Source organism: Notechis scutatus, unplaced genomic scaffold, assembly GCF_049901735.1.
Source record: "Notechis scutatus isolate UNSWTSFEM ecotype Mainland unplaced genomic scaffold, rNotScu1.2 NSCUSCF63, whole genome shotgun sequence".
Lineage (NCBI taxonomy): Eukaryota > Metazoa > Chordata > Lepidosauria > Squamata > Elapidae > Notechis > Notechis scutatus.
In genome coordinates, this window is record NW_028263167.1 from 49888 (window position 1) to 68593 (window position 18706).

The 18706-nt window shown below is 46.7% G+C and overlaps 1 protein-coding gene across 1 annotated transcript; it reads right to left on the reverse strand.

Moving 5' to 3' along the window:
• Positions 1-10083: 10083 nt before the first annotated feature.
• Positions 10084-16523, reverse strand: LOC148128460 (vomeronasal type-2 receptor 26-like). The gene is made up of 3 exons (XM_087949066.1): positions 16411-16523; positions 12388-12514; positions 10084-11529 (listed from the first exon to the last, which is right to left on the reverse strand). The coding sequence occupies exons 1-3, from the start codon at positions 16495-16497 to the stop codon at positions 10619-10621; spliced, it is 1125 nt and encodes a 374-aa protein (XP_087805192.1). The 5' UTR covers positions 16498-16523; the 3' UTR covers positions 10084-10618.
• Between the last annotated feature and the right edge of the window lie 2183 nt (positions 16524-18706).

An 18706-nucleotide genomic window follows, 5' to 3' on the forward strand; every position in this document is an offset into this window, starting at 1 on the left:
TATACCCTTAGATTGTTCTACAGTTTGTTTAAGCATTTTAAAATTTATATGCCCCAAACGTCTGTGTAACAGATGTATGCACTCATTGTGAGGTTTAACATTATCATAAACTGTGTTAGCCACCTCTAAACTATCATTTAACACATACAATTCACCTCTTAAAGTTGCAGTCACTTTCTTATCATCTTTTTCAATTATGCAATTGTCTCCCTAAAGGTAATTACATAACCTAGTTTAACCAAAACTCTAACCGAAAGCAAATTAAACTTAAGTTGTGGTACATATAACATTTTTACATTTTCTCTTATGCAATTACAATATGCTATACCTTCACCTTTAGCCTTAAGTTTCCATCCATTAGCTAACGATATTTGCTGTGAACTTGTGGACATCTTAACAAATTTTTTCTTATCGTTTGTTATGCAGTGAGATGCTTCACTATCTATCACCCATAAATTACTATCACAGTTTCGTTGCTATACATGGATAACTCTATGCTTTCTTTATTCTTTCGATGCTTTTTAGCATTCTGGCTGGCTCTTTGGCTTTTTGCTTTCTTGCAGAATCTAGTCAAATGTCCTTTTGCTCCACAATTAAAACATTTTCTAATTGTATACGCTGACGGATATATTTTCTCTTCTTCACATTGTGATGGTTCACTTCTGAGTTGATCCCTTTCATGCCGTCTCCTGGCTTCTTCAATTAATCTGCCAGTAATGTCAGTTAAAGATAAACTATCTTTTGGCAACACTTCAAGCGAAGTTACATAATCATCGTAGCTCTGGTCTAATGAAGACAAAATAATATAAACTTGGTGCAGTTCAGTGAAGATAAGTTCCTTTTCATGCAGTTCTTGAAAAATTCTCTTCATTGAGTTTATATGATTTAGCATGTCTCCATCCTTCTGAAGATGTGCTCTGAACAGTTTCCGTGTAAGATTTATATGTGCTCCTACACTGTCCCGAACATAAATCTTCCTTAGGTTCTCCCAACAATTCGCAGCTGTCTCTTCCCCTCGTATATGGACAAGCTGTTGGTCAGAGAGAGTCAGTCCTATTATGCAGAGAGCTTGCTCATTCTTCACTTGATATTCCTTTATCTTCTGGGCATCTTTCTCATCCTCCGGATCCCATGCATCTACTTCTGGTGGGTTTTGTATTAAATCCCACAAACCTTCTCTTCGTAGAAGTAGGCTACATTTCATGGACCATGAAACATAGTTTGTTCCATCCAGCTTGGATATGAGAGACAAACTTTGTACATTGACTTCTGCCATCATTTATACTGGATATTAAACTATATTAATAAAAACACAGCTTTCTGTTTACAATATTGTGTTGCTACACAAACGCTCACTCACAAGCCTGTTATACTGGTTAGACTGACTGTGCACCTGGGCCCATAACCAGTGTTAGGGATACAACACCCTAGCAGAACGTGCAACGGCAGTCTAGCAGACAGAGAGTGTGTGTGAGATAAAGCGTTGTTGTAGCTTTACACTCAGTAAGACAGATACACTGTGCAGTTAAATAGTTTTTATTCCAGCAAGAGTTATAGCATAGTCAAAGCAGTCCATATGTCATAACTAAGTTCAGACAGTCCGAGGGTTATTCAGTTTGCAAAGTCCAGTGTAGAAAATAGGTCGTTCAACTCACAAACAATCAGTCCAATGATGTATCTCTTTTGCAGTCAGAGATATGAAGCAAAATCAAACCTTCTTTTCTTCTCTCAGCAAACGCACGCAGTAATCACCATCAATCCTTCTCTGTCAGCATTCCAGTAAAAGCCGGCGAACAGTGAGCTCTCTTGCTCCCTCTTATGACGATTTACAACCGCACCCAAATACTTGGCTTACAGTTTAAAGTGACACACACATTTAAACTAACTAACATATATTATATTTAGCCAAACTAAGTTAGGTAACCAATGTTATCCCTAACAAGTTGTATATAATCCATTTGGATCTTTTCAAATGGTTTCTGTGCCCAGGGTCTTCCTCCTTCATGAATTGTTTTTCTGGAGGTGGTATTATTTGCTTGGCAGGTTTGGCATGTTGTGGCAATTCTGGTAGCCTCACTATAGGCTCCAGGTGCATACCATACCCTCCTGATGGCATCCACCATAGCTTGCGTGCCACAATGTCCCTTTTTTACTTGGATAGTAACTGGTGTTGCTCCTTTAAGTAGTCCCACTTCTGATGCGTCCCAGCCCCATAAGGAGGGTGGTAGGCTTTTAAAATCCTCATGAAGCCCCGTGTTGTTGGTTATCAGCATGATTGTCTTGTGTGTGCCTTTTCCTGGGATTTCCAATTGCAGCCCTTGTTTGCCACATGTTATGGTAGCTCCCATTTTACAGAGGAGATCCCTTCCTAATAGGGATAGTGGCGACTGGGGGCAAATAGTGAATGCATGGTCTATTGTGAAAGGTCCTAGTTCTACTGGTACATGGTAGGTAAATTTTACAGGGATTATTTCCCGCCCCCCACTCCTATTATGCTATCCCCAGCCCCTTCAGCCACTGAAGCTTTATATGGTGGTTCAGTAATTAATGAGGAGGTGGCTCCAGTATCAACTAAGCAATTGTATTTTTTTCCTCCTATAAGAATGGTGACAATTGTTCTGTATTAACATACCCCAAAAGGTAAATTCTGATTGGTCCGCACGGACTACACTCTGATTGGCCGACTCAACAACTGTGATTGGTTCACTTAGAATCAACCGCGATTGGCCGAGCCGATCGCGGGAGATTTAAAGTACTGTCATTGGCCGACGAGCCGTGAGCAATCCCTATATGAAGGGCTGCCATGGCTCCAAGATCCTGAATGGGTCTATCCATTTAAATAAAGAGCTTTGAAGTACACTGGTCTCACGTCTCTCATTGGAACCGATCTACCCGATCTAACACTGGCGACGAGGATGGGATCGTGAGACAAGAGATCAACCAAGCACGTGGCAGATCGACACTGAACGACCGACGAGATGGCCGGCAGCAACTCGCCACCCGCACCTTTCGACCAGGCAGCCGAGGACTGGGAATCATACATTGACCGATTCCTAATGTTCCTCGAGAGCAGTAATCTCAAGGATGCCAACGGACAGAAAAAGAGGGCCGTGTTCCTGACACACTGTGGGCCTGCAGTGTTCAAGATGGCCAAAGCCCTAGCCAAACCCGCAGACGTTAAAGAGATGGACAGGCTCGACCTCGACTGGCTGCTGCAAAGCCACTACGCCCCCGCCGTGCCCAACCTCATGAGACGGCATGAGTTTTACCAGAGGGATCAGAAAGAGGGCGAGACCATCAGCGACTTCGTGGCCACACTCAGGGACCTCAGGGGGATGTGCGGATTCACCGACATGGACGAGGCTTTGCGAGACCGCGTGGTTCTCGGGCTCAGGGACCCCATCCTCCAGAGCCGGCTGATGGCAAGGGCGGACATCTCCATCACCGAGGCCATCGCTGAAGCAACGGCGGCCGAAGCCACCAAGCAGAACATGGCAGACCGACCCAAAACTGGAGAGATGGCGCCAACCCCAGAAGGATGTCCGGAAGCCACACCACCACACACCATGGGGACCTCGACTCCCTCTCCAACACCGAGGACGAGGAGGAGGAGATCCACCGACTGCAGGTGGAACGAGACCAGCGGGAGCGGCGAGGCCGTAAGTCAGGGTTCCAGTGCGCCGGGTGTGGAGGCGACCATCCCCGCTCAGAGTGCCGATTCCTCGACGTCATCTGTCGGCACTGCGACAAACGGGGGCACATCGCCAAGATGTGCTGCAATATGAGGAACCACAGCCCCTGGCGATGAGACGGCAGCCCCCGGCGATGAGACGGCACCCCCCCAGGACCAGATACCGATACGCCGAGAGCCGGTGGAGCTGGGACGGGCAGAACAAACAGTTCAGCAAGGCCCGGCACAAAGAAGAGACCCATCAGACGGTCATCATTGGGCACTCAACTACCCTCGATGCCCGAAAAGTGCACGTGGAGGTAGGCATCAAAGACCAGCCATGCGAGATGGAGGTAGATTCCAGGTCCTACCTCTCCATGGTCTCATGGCATACAATCAAGCGCCTGGTGCCTACCATCCACAGGCGCAAACTAGAACATCAGAAGCTGACCCTGAAAGATTATCAGGGAAACCACATTCCCGTGGTCGGGATTGGACATTTTAAAATAACATTCAAGGGGCGTACAGAGGTGCTTCCGCTCACCATCGTGAACAAAGACTGCCCAAACCTGCTGGGACTGCAATGGTTTGCGCCATTGGGGATCGAGATGACGGGCATCCATCACGTCACCGAGGCGGACTGGGAAGAAACGCTCATGAGGGATTTCCAGGAGGTCTTCAACGGTGACCTAGGCAAGTACCGGGGGTCCCCAATATCCTTCAGCCTAAACCTGAACATTGCCCCAATCCGCCTTAAGCCACGGTGAGTGCCATTCGCACTCAAGCCCAAAATCGATGAGCAAATGGACAAGCTCATCGCAAAAGGGGTCTTAGAGCCGATAGACCATGCCCAGTGGGAAACCCCTATAGTCACCCCGATAAAGCCGGTTGGGTCAGTGAGAATCTGTGGTGACTACAAGGCCACCCTCAACCATGCCCTGCAGCAAAGTGCCTACCCCGTCCCAGTGGTACAGCACCTTTTGCACTCACTGGGTGGAGGCAAAGTCTTCGCGAAACTCGACCTGGCACAGGTGTACCAGCAGCTGCCAGTCGACGCCGAGACAGCAGAGGCGCAAACCATCGTAATCCACCGGGGGGCATTTTTATGCAAAAGACTCCAATTCGGAGTCAGCGTGGCACCAGGGGTATTCCAGAGCTGATGGAGAGACTGTTACAAGGGATAAAAGGGGTGGTGCCCTACTTCGACGATGTGCTAGTGTCGGTTACAAATAAAACCCAATTAGAGAGCCGCCTACGGGAGGTCTTACAGAAATTCAAAGACACTGGGCTAAAAGTGAAAAAAGAAAAATGCCAACTTTGCACAGAGAAAGTCGAGTTCCTGGGGTACCTTCTAGACAAAAACAGAATCCACCCCACAGAAAAAAAGGTTAAAGCCATAAAAGAAGCCCCTAGACCGCGAAATAAAACGGAACTGCAGGCTTTTCTTGGACTCATTAATTTTTACAATGTTTTCCTGCCCCAGAAGGTGACTACAGCGAAACCCCTCCATAGGCTGCTGGACAAAACAGCCACCTGGACCTGGGGGAAGCGGGAAGAAAGTGCCTTCAAACAAATAAAAGACCTATTAACATCAGACGCCGTCCTCATGCAATACAGCGAAACCCTACCGCTGACCGTGACCTGCGACGCCTCACCCTTTGGTGTCGGGGCAATCCTCGGACACACGCTGCCAGACGGGAAAGAAGCCACCCATTGCCTTCTTCTTAAGAACGCTGTCCAAGCCAGAGAGAAACTACAGCCAGCTGGACAAGGAGGCCCTAGCAGTAACCACCGGCGTGAAAAGTTCACTGGTCTCGCGTCTCTTATTGGAACCAATCTACCCGATCTAACACCTAGAATCTCTAGATAGCCACAAGCAAACAGTCCAACTCCCCTTGAATACCTGCTGCAATGCCTCAAATGAGACGTCGTCTCGAATTGTTGAATTACCCTATGTTGAAATATGTTGTTAAATATGAGGGTTAAAAACAAAATCCACATTTTAGTCCAAACCCCTAGAAAACTACGATACCGGCATTTGCAGTACTCAAGAAAAGTAGCAGACTGGTCATGCCATGCTTGCATCAAACTCTGCAGACTTTATCTTGGGAGTCTTCATCACTCAAGTTTGAAGTAAGACATTTTTGTGTAAGAGGGAACTTTTGGGCCCCAGAAGAAAGCATCTCTCCATCACTGCTTCTTTGGGGCATCTCTTTCCTCCGGCATGAAAAGTCTGGGCTTCTGGCCCAGCTCCTAAAAAGAGAAAATTAAAGTAGCTGTTCACCTCCTTTCAGGAATCTATGGGTATTTGCCTCCAAGTTTATTGAATTTAACACCAAGAAAGTACATAAGTTGTACAAGATGGCTAGCAAAAAGCAAGCCCAGGAACAGAAGGTAAGAACAGAGGTGTATGTGTGTGTGTGTGTGTGTTGTACGGTAGTATGGAAGGGATACAAATATAAATAAAGAGAAGGAAGGAAAGGGAACATTTTGTGCAAAAGAAAACCTCAGGAATGACAGGAATTCTGGCTGAGACTTTTAGGTGGGACTGTGCTCTTTCTTTCTTTCTTTCTTTCTTTCTTTCTTTCTTTCTTTCTTTCTTTCTTTCTTTCTTTCTTTCTTTCTTTCTTTCTTTCTTTCTTTCTTTCTTTCTTTCTTTCTTTCTTTCTTTCTTTCTTTCTTTCTTTCTTTCTTTCTTTTTTTGTTCCTGGCTCTGCCATTGCTGTGTTAAGAGCCAGGCGTTGGGTTGTAGAAGAGAGGAGGAGAAATCCTATCTTTAGGAGAGGGAAGACTGTACATGCTCAGGGGACACAGGTTGGGGATCAAAGCCGTGGAGTCTTCTGGACACTCCTTGATGGGATTGGAATTCTCGGTGAGTCTCCAGCTCCTTTTGCTGGACTTGGCCCTTTATTAACCAATCAGAATAGAGCTGGAAGGGACCTTGGAGGTCTTCTAGTCCAACTCCCTGCTCAAGCAGGAGACCCTATACTGGAGGTGGGATTCTACCGGTTCGGACCGGTTCTATAGAACTGGTTGTTATGATTCTGCACAGTTCGGAGAGCCGGCAAATCGTGCCCCTGGCTGGCCCCGCCCCTCTCCACCTGCCCTCCCAGTCAGTCCTTATTGCGCCTGCCCGGCATCACTGACTGCGTCCTTCCCCACCCAGTCACTCCTGAAGGAATCTTTTCAGGTTCTTTTTCCCTTCCCGATGATCAGCTGTGCCGGGATCCCCCTCGCTGTCTTACTGCTTTGCCCAGGACGCTTCCCTGAGGCCCAGGAGGCAAAAGGGGGTGTGGGGTGTGTATGCGCGCCCCGCCCTGTGCTCCGTTTTGTGCCTTCTTGGGCCCCAGGGAAGACTTCTGGGAGCAAAAACGCCCCCCAGGAGGCTTCCCTGAGGTCCAGGAGGCCCCAAAACAAGGGGGTGCTGCAAAAAAGAAGCCACACCCACCCAGCCACACCCACATTTGAATCCCACCCCTGCCCTATACCATGTCAGACAAGTGGCTGTCCAATCTCCCTTCATGGACTTACACCCTCTTCTTCTTCTTCAAGTTGCCTGCTGAATGCAACTGTGGGGGTCCCTGGGGTGCCAAAAGGGGCTGGCCTAGCAAACGTTGATGATGAAGACATTTTGGGCCACAAATGAGGAGGTGGGCGGAAGAAAGCCTGAAAGCTTTCACTTTTCTTTCTGTTTGTTTGTTTTCATCCTTTCCTCTAGAAGAGGCCCTCCAATATTCTCCAGTCATCTCTCTCCTCCCCAGCTCTGGTTAATAAGACCCAAATCATTGTTACTGTTGGCCTTTTGAGTTTTCTGATGATGTTTTCAGAAGAAGAAGGAAGAGGCAAAGAGTGGCAAGCGGCTTTGTCCAGAAACTCCTGGGCCCAGTCGAGATATTCCGAGATATTCCTGATATCTCCTGTCTCCTCACCCTTCCCAGATGCATGGACATCCACAAGAGAACCACCCACAGCCAAAGAGAAGGCATTGCAGCCAAGCAGGTGAGCCGTTATCAGGCCCAGCCCAGATTGGACCTTCAGGAAAGAAAGACTCGTCTCCATTTGCAGTCGAGTTGCATCTAGTAAAAGGTATGCTTTCACTAAAGTCAAGTGGTCACAGCGAAAGCAAAGCTAGATCTGAGGATTCCTGCATAAACCTGGTAATCTTCCCTTTTTTCTCCCTGGTCATCTACAATCATGTCCACTGAAGGCCAATCATGCAGATAAGGAAGAAAAGTATTTATTTAAAAATATTTTAGGGAGGAAGCAGGGGAATCCCATCTCTTTGCTCACTCATGCCAGACCAGCGCAACACTCTTGTATCATAACAAGCAAACATCTGCATCCAGTGGCTACACCATTACATCTCCTTGCTGAATGGGTGTTGCCCACCATGAAACTGGGATGAAAAGGGCAGAGTTGGACCATGAAAATTAAGCAAATGAACTTGGATTGTTCTTGGTATAAACAAGTGATGGATTTTTCCAAGAAGTTCTAGCTTTGTGGTCTTTGGAGCCATCCAAGGAATAAGGCGGAAAGACAACAGGCAGCTGATAGAAAAAAAGCAAAAGGGCCTAGAATGGCAAAATGACCATGTGTGAGATTTACTATGTGTTAAACTTACTGCACATTCCAAAAAGATAAAATATGAGTGGACCGATGATCAGATTGATGTCCATGCTTGAAGCATAGAAAAACAAGGCTTTGTGTATATCTGGATGTCCTTCGGGTGTTGTGGTGGTCAGATAGGGCTCACAGTTTAGGAGCAGACTGAGCTCACTTTCAAAGGTTCCCCTAAAACTTGCATGTTGTCAATATACACAGCAAACACACCCACACAATATGTCCCCTTCTCAAGAATGGGGACAGACCCACCATGGTGCACTCAAAATAGAAAGGGATCAGGATACGTTTTAGGATGGGAGACTTCTCCTGTGGCCCCTGGACCTAAACCCAAGACAATGTTTCAGAGATTCCTTAGCTCAGGTGTTGTACAAAGAAAAACAGGGGCAGTCGGGCCTAAAGAAGGTGCATCCTGTAAAATGGCATTTCCAGAACCTTCCATCTCCGCCTTCATTCCTCAAATGAAACAATGGCATTGTTTATGGAGCCTACCCATCTTCTGGGAAACGCACAGCCTAATTTTTTTGCATGAATTGCCGGTCAATTTGAGTGAGCTTCCTGACAATAATTGATTTAGAACTTGTTGGTTGTATCGGCCAAGATTCGGGAGGCTTTAAGTTCTAATCCTCCCTCAGGCAGGAAAACTTCCTGGGGGACTTTGAGCGGATCACCAGGAGACTTTTGAATTCCAGTCCCGCCTTAACTCTTATTGAATTTGGGGTGGGAAATTTGGAAACATTTTCTCAGATTAATGTGAGATACTAAAATTGGAGATTCCTAGAGTGTGAGATGGCCGAGTGTCCAATGTTGTGGGTAGTGATGGAGGAAAGTGAAATTGTGGGATAATCGCTGTGGTGGGGATCATTTTTTTTTACTACTGGTTCTGTGGGCATGGCTTTGTGGGCGGAGCCTTGTGGGCGTGGCTTGGTGGGCATGGCAGTGGAAAGTTACTTCAAAAGCCCATTCCTTCCTCTCCCGACTAACCTGCTTTCCAGCTCCGTTTCTGTGCAGGGCAACCAATCCAGCCGATCAGCTGGGACTCAGTGGGAGGCAGAGAAGAGATGGGGGCGAGGCCAGTCAGAGGCGGTATTTGCCAGTTCTCCGAACCACTCAGAATTTCCACTACCAGTTCTCCACAACTGGTCAAAACCTACTGAATTCCACCTCTGGATAAACGCCTCTTCCATGTGGCACAAAGCCACAAGTCTCTGCCTTCTTCTACTGCTTGTGCGAGAACCAGAGGGATTTGTGTGAATCTTAGACTGACCTTCTTCTGATCCAACAGAGCTTTTCTTATCTCCTTCAAATGGAATTTGCAAAGGGATCCTATTCGCAGTTAGGAGCCATTATGAGACATAAACATTGATTCCCAATTGATCAGCAATCTCTGTGGTTGGAGAGCAGAGCAGCTTCCATGGGTGCCTCTTCCTAGAAACCTAGAAGTCCCCCCCCACTTATTCAGCCCCTTCTTGGACCTGGATGAACATTATGCAGCATTGGAGGTTTGTGACCTGGTCAATGATGCGGCTGCCTTGAGACAGGATCCCTGCAACCTCCTCCTGGGAAGAGTCCCAAGGTCCCCTTTCTCTGGACATCTTCTCCAGCCCTTCACAGACGAGACAGGCTTGGAGGAGGAGCAGAGAAATGCTTTAGGTACAAATTGTAGAGTGGAAAATTAAAGAGCCTGAAAACGGCTATTTTATTTCTCTGGTTGATGAAAGAAAAAAAATATACAGTGGAAATTTCTTTACACACTTCATTTTTTTATTTCCTTTTTTTTTTTTTGCTGTGAAGTACATACAATCCCAAACTGAAATCCCAGACAGCTGTTCTGCTGAATTCTTTCTGCAAAGGAGGTTTTATCAGGAAATCAAGAAAGACTCATATAAGAGGGATGAAGATTTCCCTCCTCAGCTGGGAGCCAGTCAAGCATGGCATTTCACATCATTCTGGCATTTTTAGGAGAGGTCAGGCAACCAGGCTGGTGTTTGGTTCCCACAGCTTCCTCCTGACCTCTTTTCCTACACATTCTCTCTAACACCCACCCACATGTTTAGCTGCTGTCAGTGGGAACAAGTGCATCAATGTTTTTATAAGGTGTCATGTTCAGTAGCTGTTGCTGAACAGCTGAATTCCTCTGAATTTTACAGTGGTCTCTTTAGCAATATTTATTGAGGTGGGAAGGAACTGCAAGAATTCCAGTCGTTCAACAATTCCCCATTTTGTAACATACAGATATCATTTTCTTTGACTCCTGCATACTATCAAAATGGAAATCAAATAAAAGAAACATTAACAATTCTTCCACTATCATAATGATGTTATATGTCATGTTTTTACATTTGTTCTGGCTGTGAGATGCTCCTTTGTGTTCAGCTCTGGCCTCAGAAGGATAATGTAGCACTTGGGGATGAAGATGCAGCCCAGCAGACCAGCACTGGAGGCCAGGATGGAGAAGACCTGCACAGCCACCATGTGTTTCCCTTTGGTGCTCAGGTAGGTGGGCACAAAAGTCACCCAGACACTGCAGAAGACCAGCATGCTGAAGGTGATCAGTGTGGCTTCGTTGAAGGCCCCAGGCAGATTCCTGGCCAGGAAAGCCACCGTGAAGCAGACGGCAGCCAGGAAGCCCATGTAGCTGAGGGTGATGTAGAACATGACAACGGCCCCTTGGTTGCATTGCAGGATGATCTCTCCAGGCTGGGAGTGGAGGTCAGAGTCAGGGAAGGGGGGAGAAACTCCCAGCCAGATGGAGCAGATGATAACTTGGACACCAGAAGAAGACAGGATGATGGAGTTGGCCAAGCTCTTCCCCAACCATCTCTTTGCTCGGTTTCCTGGTTTTGTGGCCAGGAAAGCCAGCACCACCATGATGGTTTTGGCCAAGAGAGAAGAAACAGCAACTGAGAAGATGATGCTGAAAACCGTTTGTCGGAGAAGGCAGGTGGCTTTCCTTGGTTGACCAATGAAGAGAGAAGGAGACAAGAAGCAAAGCAGGAGGGAGACCAGGAGGATGTAGGAGAGGTCCCGGTTGTTGGCTTTGACAAGGGGAGTTTCTCGGTATTTAATGAAGACGATTAAAACAAGGCCTGTGGTTAGGAACAAGAATAGGGCAAAAGAAACCAGGATGATGCCCAGAAGTTCTTCATAAGACAGGAAGGTTATAACTTTGGGGATACATTGGACTCTTTTTTTATTTGGGTATTTATCATCCGGACATTTGGTGCATTTTTCTGTATCTGAGAGAAAAAAAACAACCCCATATTTCTTTGTCCTTTGCATTTCAAGATATATTGTACATTCTTTGGGAACAAGTGATTATCAGGAGCATTTTCCGGGATGGATTTCTTAATATCTCCAGAGACAAAAAATAAGTGTATCACTTTTTAAAAAAATATAGCTACAGTATATTTTTGATAGGCTATGAAATTGAGGGAAGCTTTGGACTTGAAAGATTTCCTTTGTAATGTTCAGAATATTGATAGGAACCTCCATTACTAAAGGAAAATAATGAATCAATTAATCTTTCTAGAGAAACTTACGTGCAAGATGGCAATTCTTGTCATACTTGCCTCAGAGGTGGCTGGCAGATCAAGTGACTGTTGCAAATAATTTGGAATGGCCATTGGAGCAGTGGTGATACGGGTGCAGACACATACAGGCATAACTATCCATGCCACCATATTGTGTATCTCGTACATCAGTAACACCTTTTCAGTGTTCCTCAAAGGGAACCCATGTAGACTGCATTGCAATCCTCCTTTCAGGAGGTGGACCTAAACCAATTCCTCGTGTTTCAAGGAACTCAGGTGTTCCTAGAGAAGTAAATGTGGAAGGAAGGACACATCCAAGCTAAAAAGAAGAAATATTTTCTCTGGCAGTAGTAAAGCTTGTCCAATCTGCCACAGCCACCTCTCTCTATCCAGCCCTTCCTGCACAGTCTTTTTGCTCTTCTGTTTAGATAAGAAATGAGGCATTTTGGAAATAAACCAGAAACCAATTAAGCTTCAAAGTGTGTTTTAATTCACACTTTCATGACAATGCTCTGGATGGATCCAGTTCCACCAGGCCTCCCATTTTCCTCTGGTGTCACCCACCTTTCTGAATGGAGAAGGTCCCCTCCGGACAAGGAATGCAGTCATAGCAGCAAACTGGCTCTCCTTCTCGAGCCCTCTTGACAAATCCAGGATGACAACTTTCCACACATTCAGATTGAGGAAAGGACTGAGCAGAAAAAAATAAGATTGCCAAAGGAAATGTGTGAGGACTCTCCGTCCATGGAAAATGGAGGTAAAAATGGATATTAGACAAGATATTAGATATTAGCCTCTGGTCTTCACTTAAGTAAATACAAAATCTCTCACTATTTACAAATGGTTGGAGATATAACTTCTGGAAGATTCTTCCTTTAGTTCCTCTCTTTTGCTTTTGGCATCTCACATTGCCAAAAAAAAAAAAAGGACTTTATTAAATAGAAAAGTCTGGAGAGATGGAACCAGGGGTCAGATTCTACTGGTTCTGTCCAGTTCTATCGAACCAGTTGTTATGATTCTGCACAGTTCAGAGAACCAGCAAATTGCACCACTGACTGGCCCCGCCCCTCTCTGCCCGCCCCTCCCCTCCGCTCCCAGTCAGTCCTTATTGTGCATGCGCGACATCGCCTGCAGCCTGCTTTTGCCCACTCGCCAGTCCAGCCATTGGTGCATGCCTTCCGCTGTGGCCCTGCCTGATCTCCCTGGGTGAGTGAGGCTCTGCAAGCTCCGGGGCCCAGTCACCTACCTGCCACTGCCGGTCACCTTTACCCCCCACCCCACTTGCCTTTTGCTGCCACCACCCGCCGCCCTCACCCCCAGCAGGTAAGGCCCAGTATCTGCGGTGAATCCAGGCGGGGGGCGAGATGCAGACTGGTGGGGACCAGAGCTACATTTCTCTGTGCTGGAAGACATGTGGAGAGGCTCGTGTTCTACTGCTGGGAGAGCAAGAGAGTCTTTCCCGGCATAGCTCCGGGCGGCAGAGAGAAACAGTATTCAAGTGGGCTGCTTCTCTGCCGCCCAGAGCCACCCATTTCCCTATTGGAGAGGAAGTTGCAAACTTTTTGCTGTGCCGGGAAAGACTCTCTTGCTTTCCCAGCAGCAGGAGAACATGAGCCTCTCCACCTGTCCTCCGGTACAGCGAAATTTAGCTGGGTTTCACCGCAGGTGCTGGGCCTTACCTGCTGGGGGTTAGGGGTCCAGGTGGCAGCAGCAAAAGGCAAGTGGGGTGGGGGGTAAAGGTGACTGGCAGCCCGGTTGTACCCATGTCGGCAACAGGTGTCATCATTTCGAAGTTGAGGGAGAATGTGGAGAAAGAGATGGAGAGTCCTGCAGTGGCCGGCACAGGAGCGCCGTTGAGAAGTGGGGAAGTGGCCTTCTGGTGGTCCAACCTGGTGTTCAGGTTGGAGGCGAGCCACAGGAAGTCAGAGCACTGAGGGAAAGGGGAACTGCCAGGGGGAGCTACCCCCTCCGTGCCGAATTGAGACCATTTGGGGTAGTCCTAGGAATTGGGTGAGTCGTGGCACAGCTCCTTGCCTTCTTAGCTCAGGGAATGGCCTTTTTGTGCAGGAGGAAGACTGCGGATGGGGGAGGTCTACCTGAGTGACTCCTCTGCCGTCTTCACCAGATTATTTGGACACTTACAAGCAAGCACAGCTAAAGGCACTGCTGTCACATGTCAGCCCAGACCTCATGCTGCGGCTCCGTAAAGCCAACACCAAAGAAGTGGGCGATCAGGTGAACCTGTGGTGCAATGCTCAAGGATCTCGGTCGCTCCAGGTCATCCGACCTCAAAGCCCTTTAGGAGCCGCCGTTCCCAGGTTTCTACTTGCCTGTGCTTGGTCGCCTCCTCTTCACCTTGCTGAAGCGGCTGGCCCTGCCCCTCCCTCGCCTGGCCTAAGAAGGTGAGGGTGACGGCGGGGGATAGTGAAGCGGCCGGGTCCCTATCTTCCTGATTCTCTCTCCCACTCTGTATGTGTGTGTCTCCCTGAAAGCCGTGGCATGGCCAAGCCAGCAAGCTCTCCTTGGCGCTCTTTGCTACTTCTTTCATTTCTTCTTTTTGGATTCCAGACTGGCTGAACAATTGCCAGACCGCGGTGGAAGCGTCCCTTCGGGCGACCGTCCTCCTCCTCTCATAACCAGCGGTTGTGGCGGGGCCGGGAGGATGCATGCGCACGGGGAGATGCTCCTCAAGCAAATGCCAAAGCACAGCAAAACCTGGTATGGGGTGGGTGGCTGCTCACTTGAGGAGTGAGCATCTCCCCACACAACTGCACCCTCCTGATCCATCCACAGCTGCCAGGTGTGAGAGGAGGAGGAAGAGGAGGAGGAGGAGGGTCGCCCGATTGGACGCTTCCACCGCGGTCTGGCAATCCTTGTTCAGCCAGTCTGGATTCGAAAAAGAAGAAATGAAGGAAGTAGCGAAGAGCACCAAGGAGAGCTTGCTGGCTTGAGGGAGACACACACACATTCACAGATACACACACACACACACACACAGAGTGGGGGGGAGAGAGGGCAAGATAGGGACCCGGCCTCTTTGCTATCCCCCACCGTCACCCTTACCTTCTCGCACTGCTCCATTTTGTGAACCATCTATGCTTGAGTATCTCCTTCAAACTGGTGAGAATCCCACAAGGGCTGGGGAATGTGTCACGAAGAGCTTCAGGTTTGTTTGCTCCTTGTGCCCAAACTACCAAAGAAAAAAGGGAATTCTGTTGACCAGGGCCTGAATTCAGATGAATTTGAATCATGATTGGGTGGAGGTCCTTTTGGTCCCATTGGGAGAGAAGCTTTGTCCTGCTTGGGGAAAAGTGTCCCATGAAAGGGCCGGTTCATAGTTGGGGAGGTTCTTAAAGAGACCCGACCTGGTCAGACTTATCCATGCCTCTCTTTTACACACACACACAAACACACACACACACACACACACACACACACAAAGGGGGGGAGGAGGGGAAGACAGGGAAAGAGGCAGAATGAGGGAGAGATACAGAGAGATACAGAGAGGGGGAAAAGAGAGAAAAAGAGAGGGAAAGAGTGAAATAGAGGGAATAAGAGAAGAGGAAGAGAGAGACAAGAAAGAAAAGAGAAAGAAATAAAAGAGAGAAAGGAAGCAAAAGGAGGAAAATGGATAGACAAAGAAAGGGAGAGATGGAAGGACAGGACAAAGAAAGAAAAAGAAAGAAAGAGATGGAGGGAGGGAGGAGAAAGTGAATGAGATATATGGATGGATAGATAAATACATGGAAGGAGGGAGGGAGAGAGAGAAAAAAAAGGAGAGGAAGGAAGGACACAAACCCTGGCTTCAGAAGACTCTTTGAAGCAGCACAGCAATCTAGGGCTGGGCTGCAAGGGATCTCGGAGGTCATCTAGTCCAACCCCCTGCTCCAGCAGGAGATCCTTAGAGAATCAAAGAATAGCAGGATCAGAAGGCTGTGTGCGCGTGTGTGTTTGTGTGTTTATGTTTATGGTTGTCAAAACTCCAAAACCAGGTCAAGGAGCTCTGGGGAGATCAGTCATAAATTAGAACACTTGCTAAGCAACTGGCCATTAAGCGAGGACCACTTTTATTTGGTTTGCCAGTCACATGGCCACCTGGCCATGCCCATCTGGTCACGTGACCATCAAGCCACACCCACAAATTAAGCCACGCCCACAGAACCGGTTGTTACAAAATTTGAATCCCACCCCTGGATGGAACTGAGAAAAGATTTCAGCATTAAGTGATAACCAGCCGGTTCCTTACCATGACCCCATTAACATGCACTTCTCCCCTCTTCTCACACCCTTAATTTTAAGGTGTGATATCAGAACAATCTTGATAATTTCAGGTGAACTGAAAGCCTTGGAGCTGCTTCCTAGGAGCAGAAGGTTCATTGCTCCATCCCAGGGAGGGTGAAAGGGAGGCATGGAGAGCTCTGGTCAGGTCCGGCCTCCTTAAGAGCCTCCCAGATTATGGAGCTGCCCCTTCAGGGGACACTTTTCCCCAAGCAGCACAAGAAGGTTGAGATGTTCCCCTCCTTCTCCTCTGGATTCCTTCTCCAAAGGATCTCAGATTAATGGATCCCTATCGGGACCCCCCCATACCTGCCACGGCTGCAGCCTCGGAGCCCCCAACCTCTTTTCTCCCTCCTTCCTTCCCCTCCTCGATCTGGAGGAATAGGCGGCATTCATGGCCTGGGACAAAGTCTGAATGATACTGTAGCGACGGTCATTTATGATCCGTTTCCTGTTTCTTTTCTCCTGGGTCTCCAGTGGGGCTTTCTGGGTGCATCTCCTGCGGCCTTTGACAGAAAAGACATGCTTGGAAAGGGAACAGCGGAAATAATGATCTTGAAACGGATCTTCCACAAAGAAATGGGGTTCAAAGGCAGCATCTGTTGGCCTTGCTTTTATCAGATAACCAAAATTCGAAATACTATGGATGTATTTGAGAGGTATGTGTTTCTTTATTGGATACGCTGAAAACAAACCTCTTTCTCAGCTTCTATATCCCAAATTCTTTGTGAAGCAATTTTTCAGCTTCTTCTCTAGATGTACAAGAGTACAAAAGCAGATTACCCATATCAATAAGGAAACTTCAATCCAAAAAGAGATCACTCTGGAGGAAAAACAAATCTGGTCACGTTGCCAATTTCAAAAACCGATACAAAAATTTATGCCACCAGATAAAGACCGAATGCACCAATTATCACATTAAACAAGAGGAAAACCTTCTAAGCACCAATTCCACCCGTGCTTTTTACAATTTTGTAAACAACAAACTAAAAGACTCAAGGTCCATCCCTCCCTTGTTAGGACCTGATGGTAAAGACTGCAACGACGACACCATTAAAGCCAACATCTTTAACACATTCTTCGGCTCAGTATTTGTAAACAGCAATGGATCATGCCCAGTATTTCCTAGCCGTACCACAGATAACAATAATGATCTAATACATATCGATTTCACAGAAGACAATGTTGAAAAATCACTATGCAATCTAAAACCATCTCTATCTATTGGACCGGATGGAATATGTGCCTACTTCTTAAGAAAGCTATCCACTGCAATAGCCAAACCTCTAAGCATAATCTTTGAAAAATCTTTCAGGACCAGCTCCTTGCCTAACCTATGGTCACAAGCCACAGTCATCCCCATCTTCAAAAAGGGAGACCCAAGCCTAGTTGAAAATTACAGGCCAATCTCCTTATGCTGCGTCACCTGTAAAGTCATGGAATCAATTATTAACCAATCCATCATCCTCCACTTAGAGACAAATAACCTACTCTCCAATAAACAATTTGGTTTCAGAAAAAAACTATCCTGTAATCTGCAACTCTTACACTGCAAAAACATATGGACAACACAACTCGACCAGGGCAAAGCAATAGACGCAATCTACATAGACTTCTGTAAAGCCTTTGATTCAGTGGTACACGATAAACTACTCCTAAAAATAAAATCCTATGGTATCTCTGGACAACTGAATAACTGGATAGAAGCATTCCTGTCAAACAGACAACAAATGGTCAAAATCGGGAGCGTCCTATCAAATCCAGTACCTGTCAATAGTGGTGTCCCCCAAGGCAGTGTTCTAGGACCAACTCTCTTCATACTCTACATAAACGACCTCTGTGATCATATTAAGAGCAATTGCGTTCTCTTCGCTGATGACGTAAAAGCTGTTCAATACCACAGACAATACTGCTACCCTACAAAAAGATCTTGACTATGTATCAGAATGGTCAAACAAATGGCAACTTCAAATCTCAACAAATAAATGCTCTGTCTTACATATTGGCAAAAAAAATCAGAAAATAAAATACAAGCTGAATAGTCAAGAACTTGTTGATGACCCAAGCTCTGTAAAGGACCTTGGAATACTCACCTCTAATGATCTAAGTGCTAGAGCCCACTGCAACTACATAGCCAAAAAGGCATTAAGAGTTGTTAACCTAATCCTACGTAGCTTTTTCTCTGGTAATATCACACTACTAACCAGAGCATACAAAACGTTTGCTAGACCAATACTCAAATACAGTTCATCAGTCTGGAATCCACATTACGTATCTGATATTAGCACAATTGAGAAAGTCCAGAAATATTTCACAAGAAGAGTTCTCCACTCCTCTACTCGTTGTAGAATACCTTATGCCACCAGACTTGAAATTCTAGAACTAGAAAACCTTGAATTACGCCGTCTTCGGTCTGATTTAAGCATGGTATATAAAATCATACATTGCAATGTCCTACCTGTCAGTGAATACTTCAGCTTCAACCATAACAACACAAGAGCACACAATAGATACAAACTCAAAGTAAACCGCACCAAACTTGATTGCAGGAAATATGACTTCAGCAATAGAGTGGTCAATGTCTGGAATACTCTACCTGACTCTG

Coding starts and splice junctions, on each gene's coding strand:
- LOC148128460 (XM_087949066.1), bottom strand. CDS start 16,497: ATGAATGCCGCCTATTCCTCCAGATCGAGGAGGGGAAGGAAGGAGGGA. Junction 12,515..16,410: donor CGAGGCTGCAGCCGTGGCAG/GTATGGGGGGGT, acceptor TTTTCTGCTCAG/TCCTTTCCTCAATCTGAATG. Junction 11,530..12,387: donor GACCTTCTCCATTCAGAAAG/GTGGGTGACACC, acceptor TTTTTCTCTCAG/ATACAGAAAAATGCACCAAA.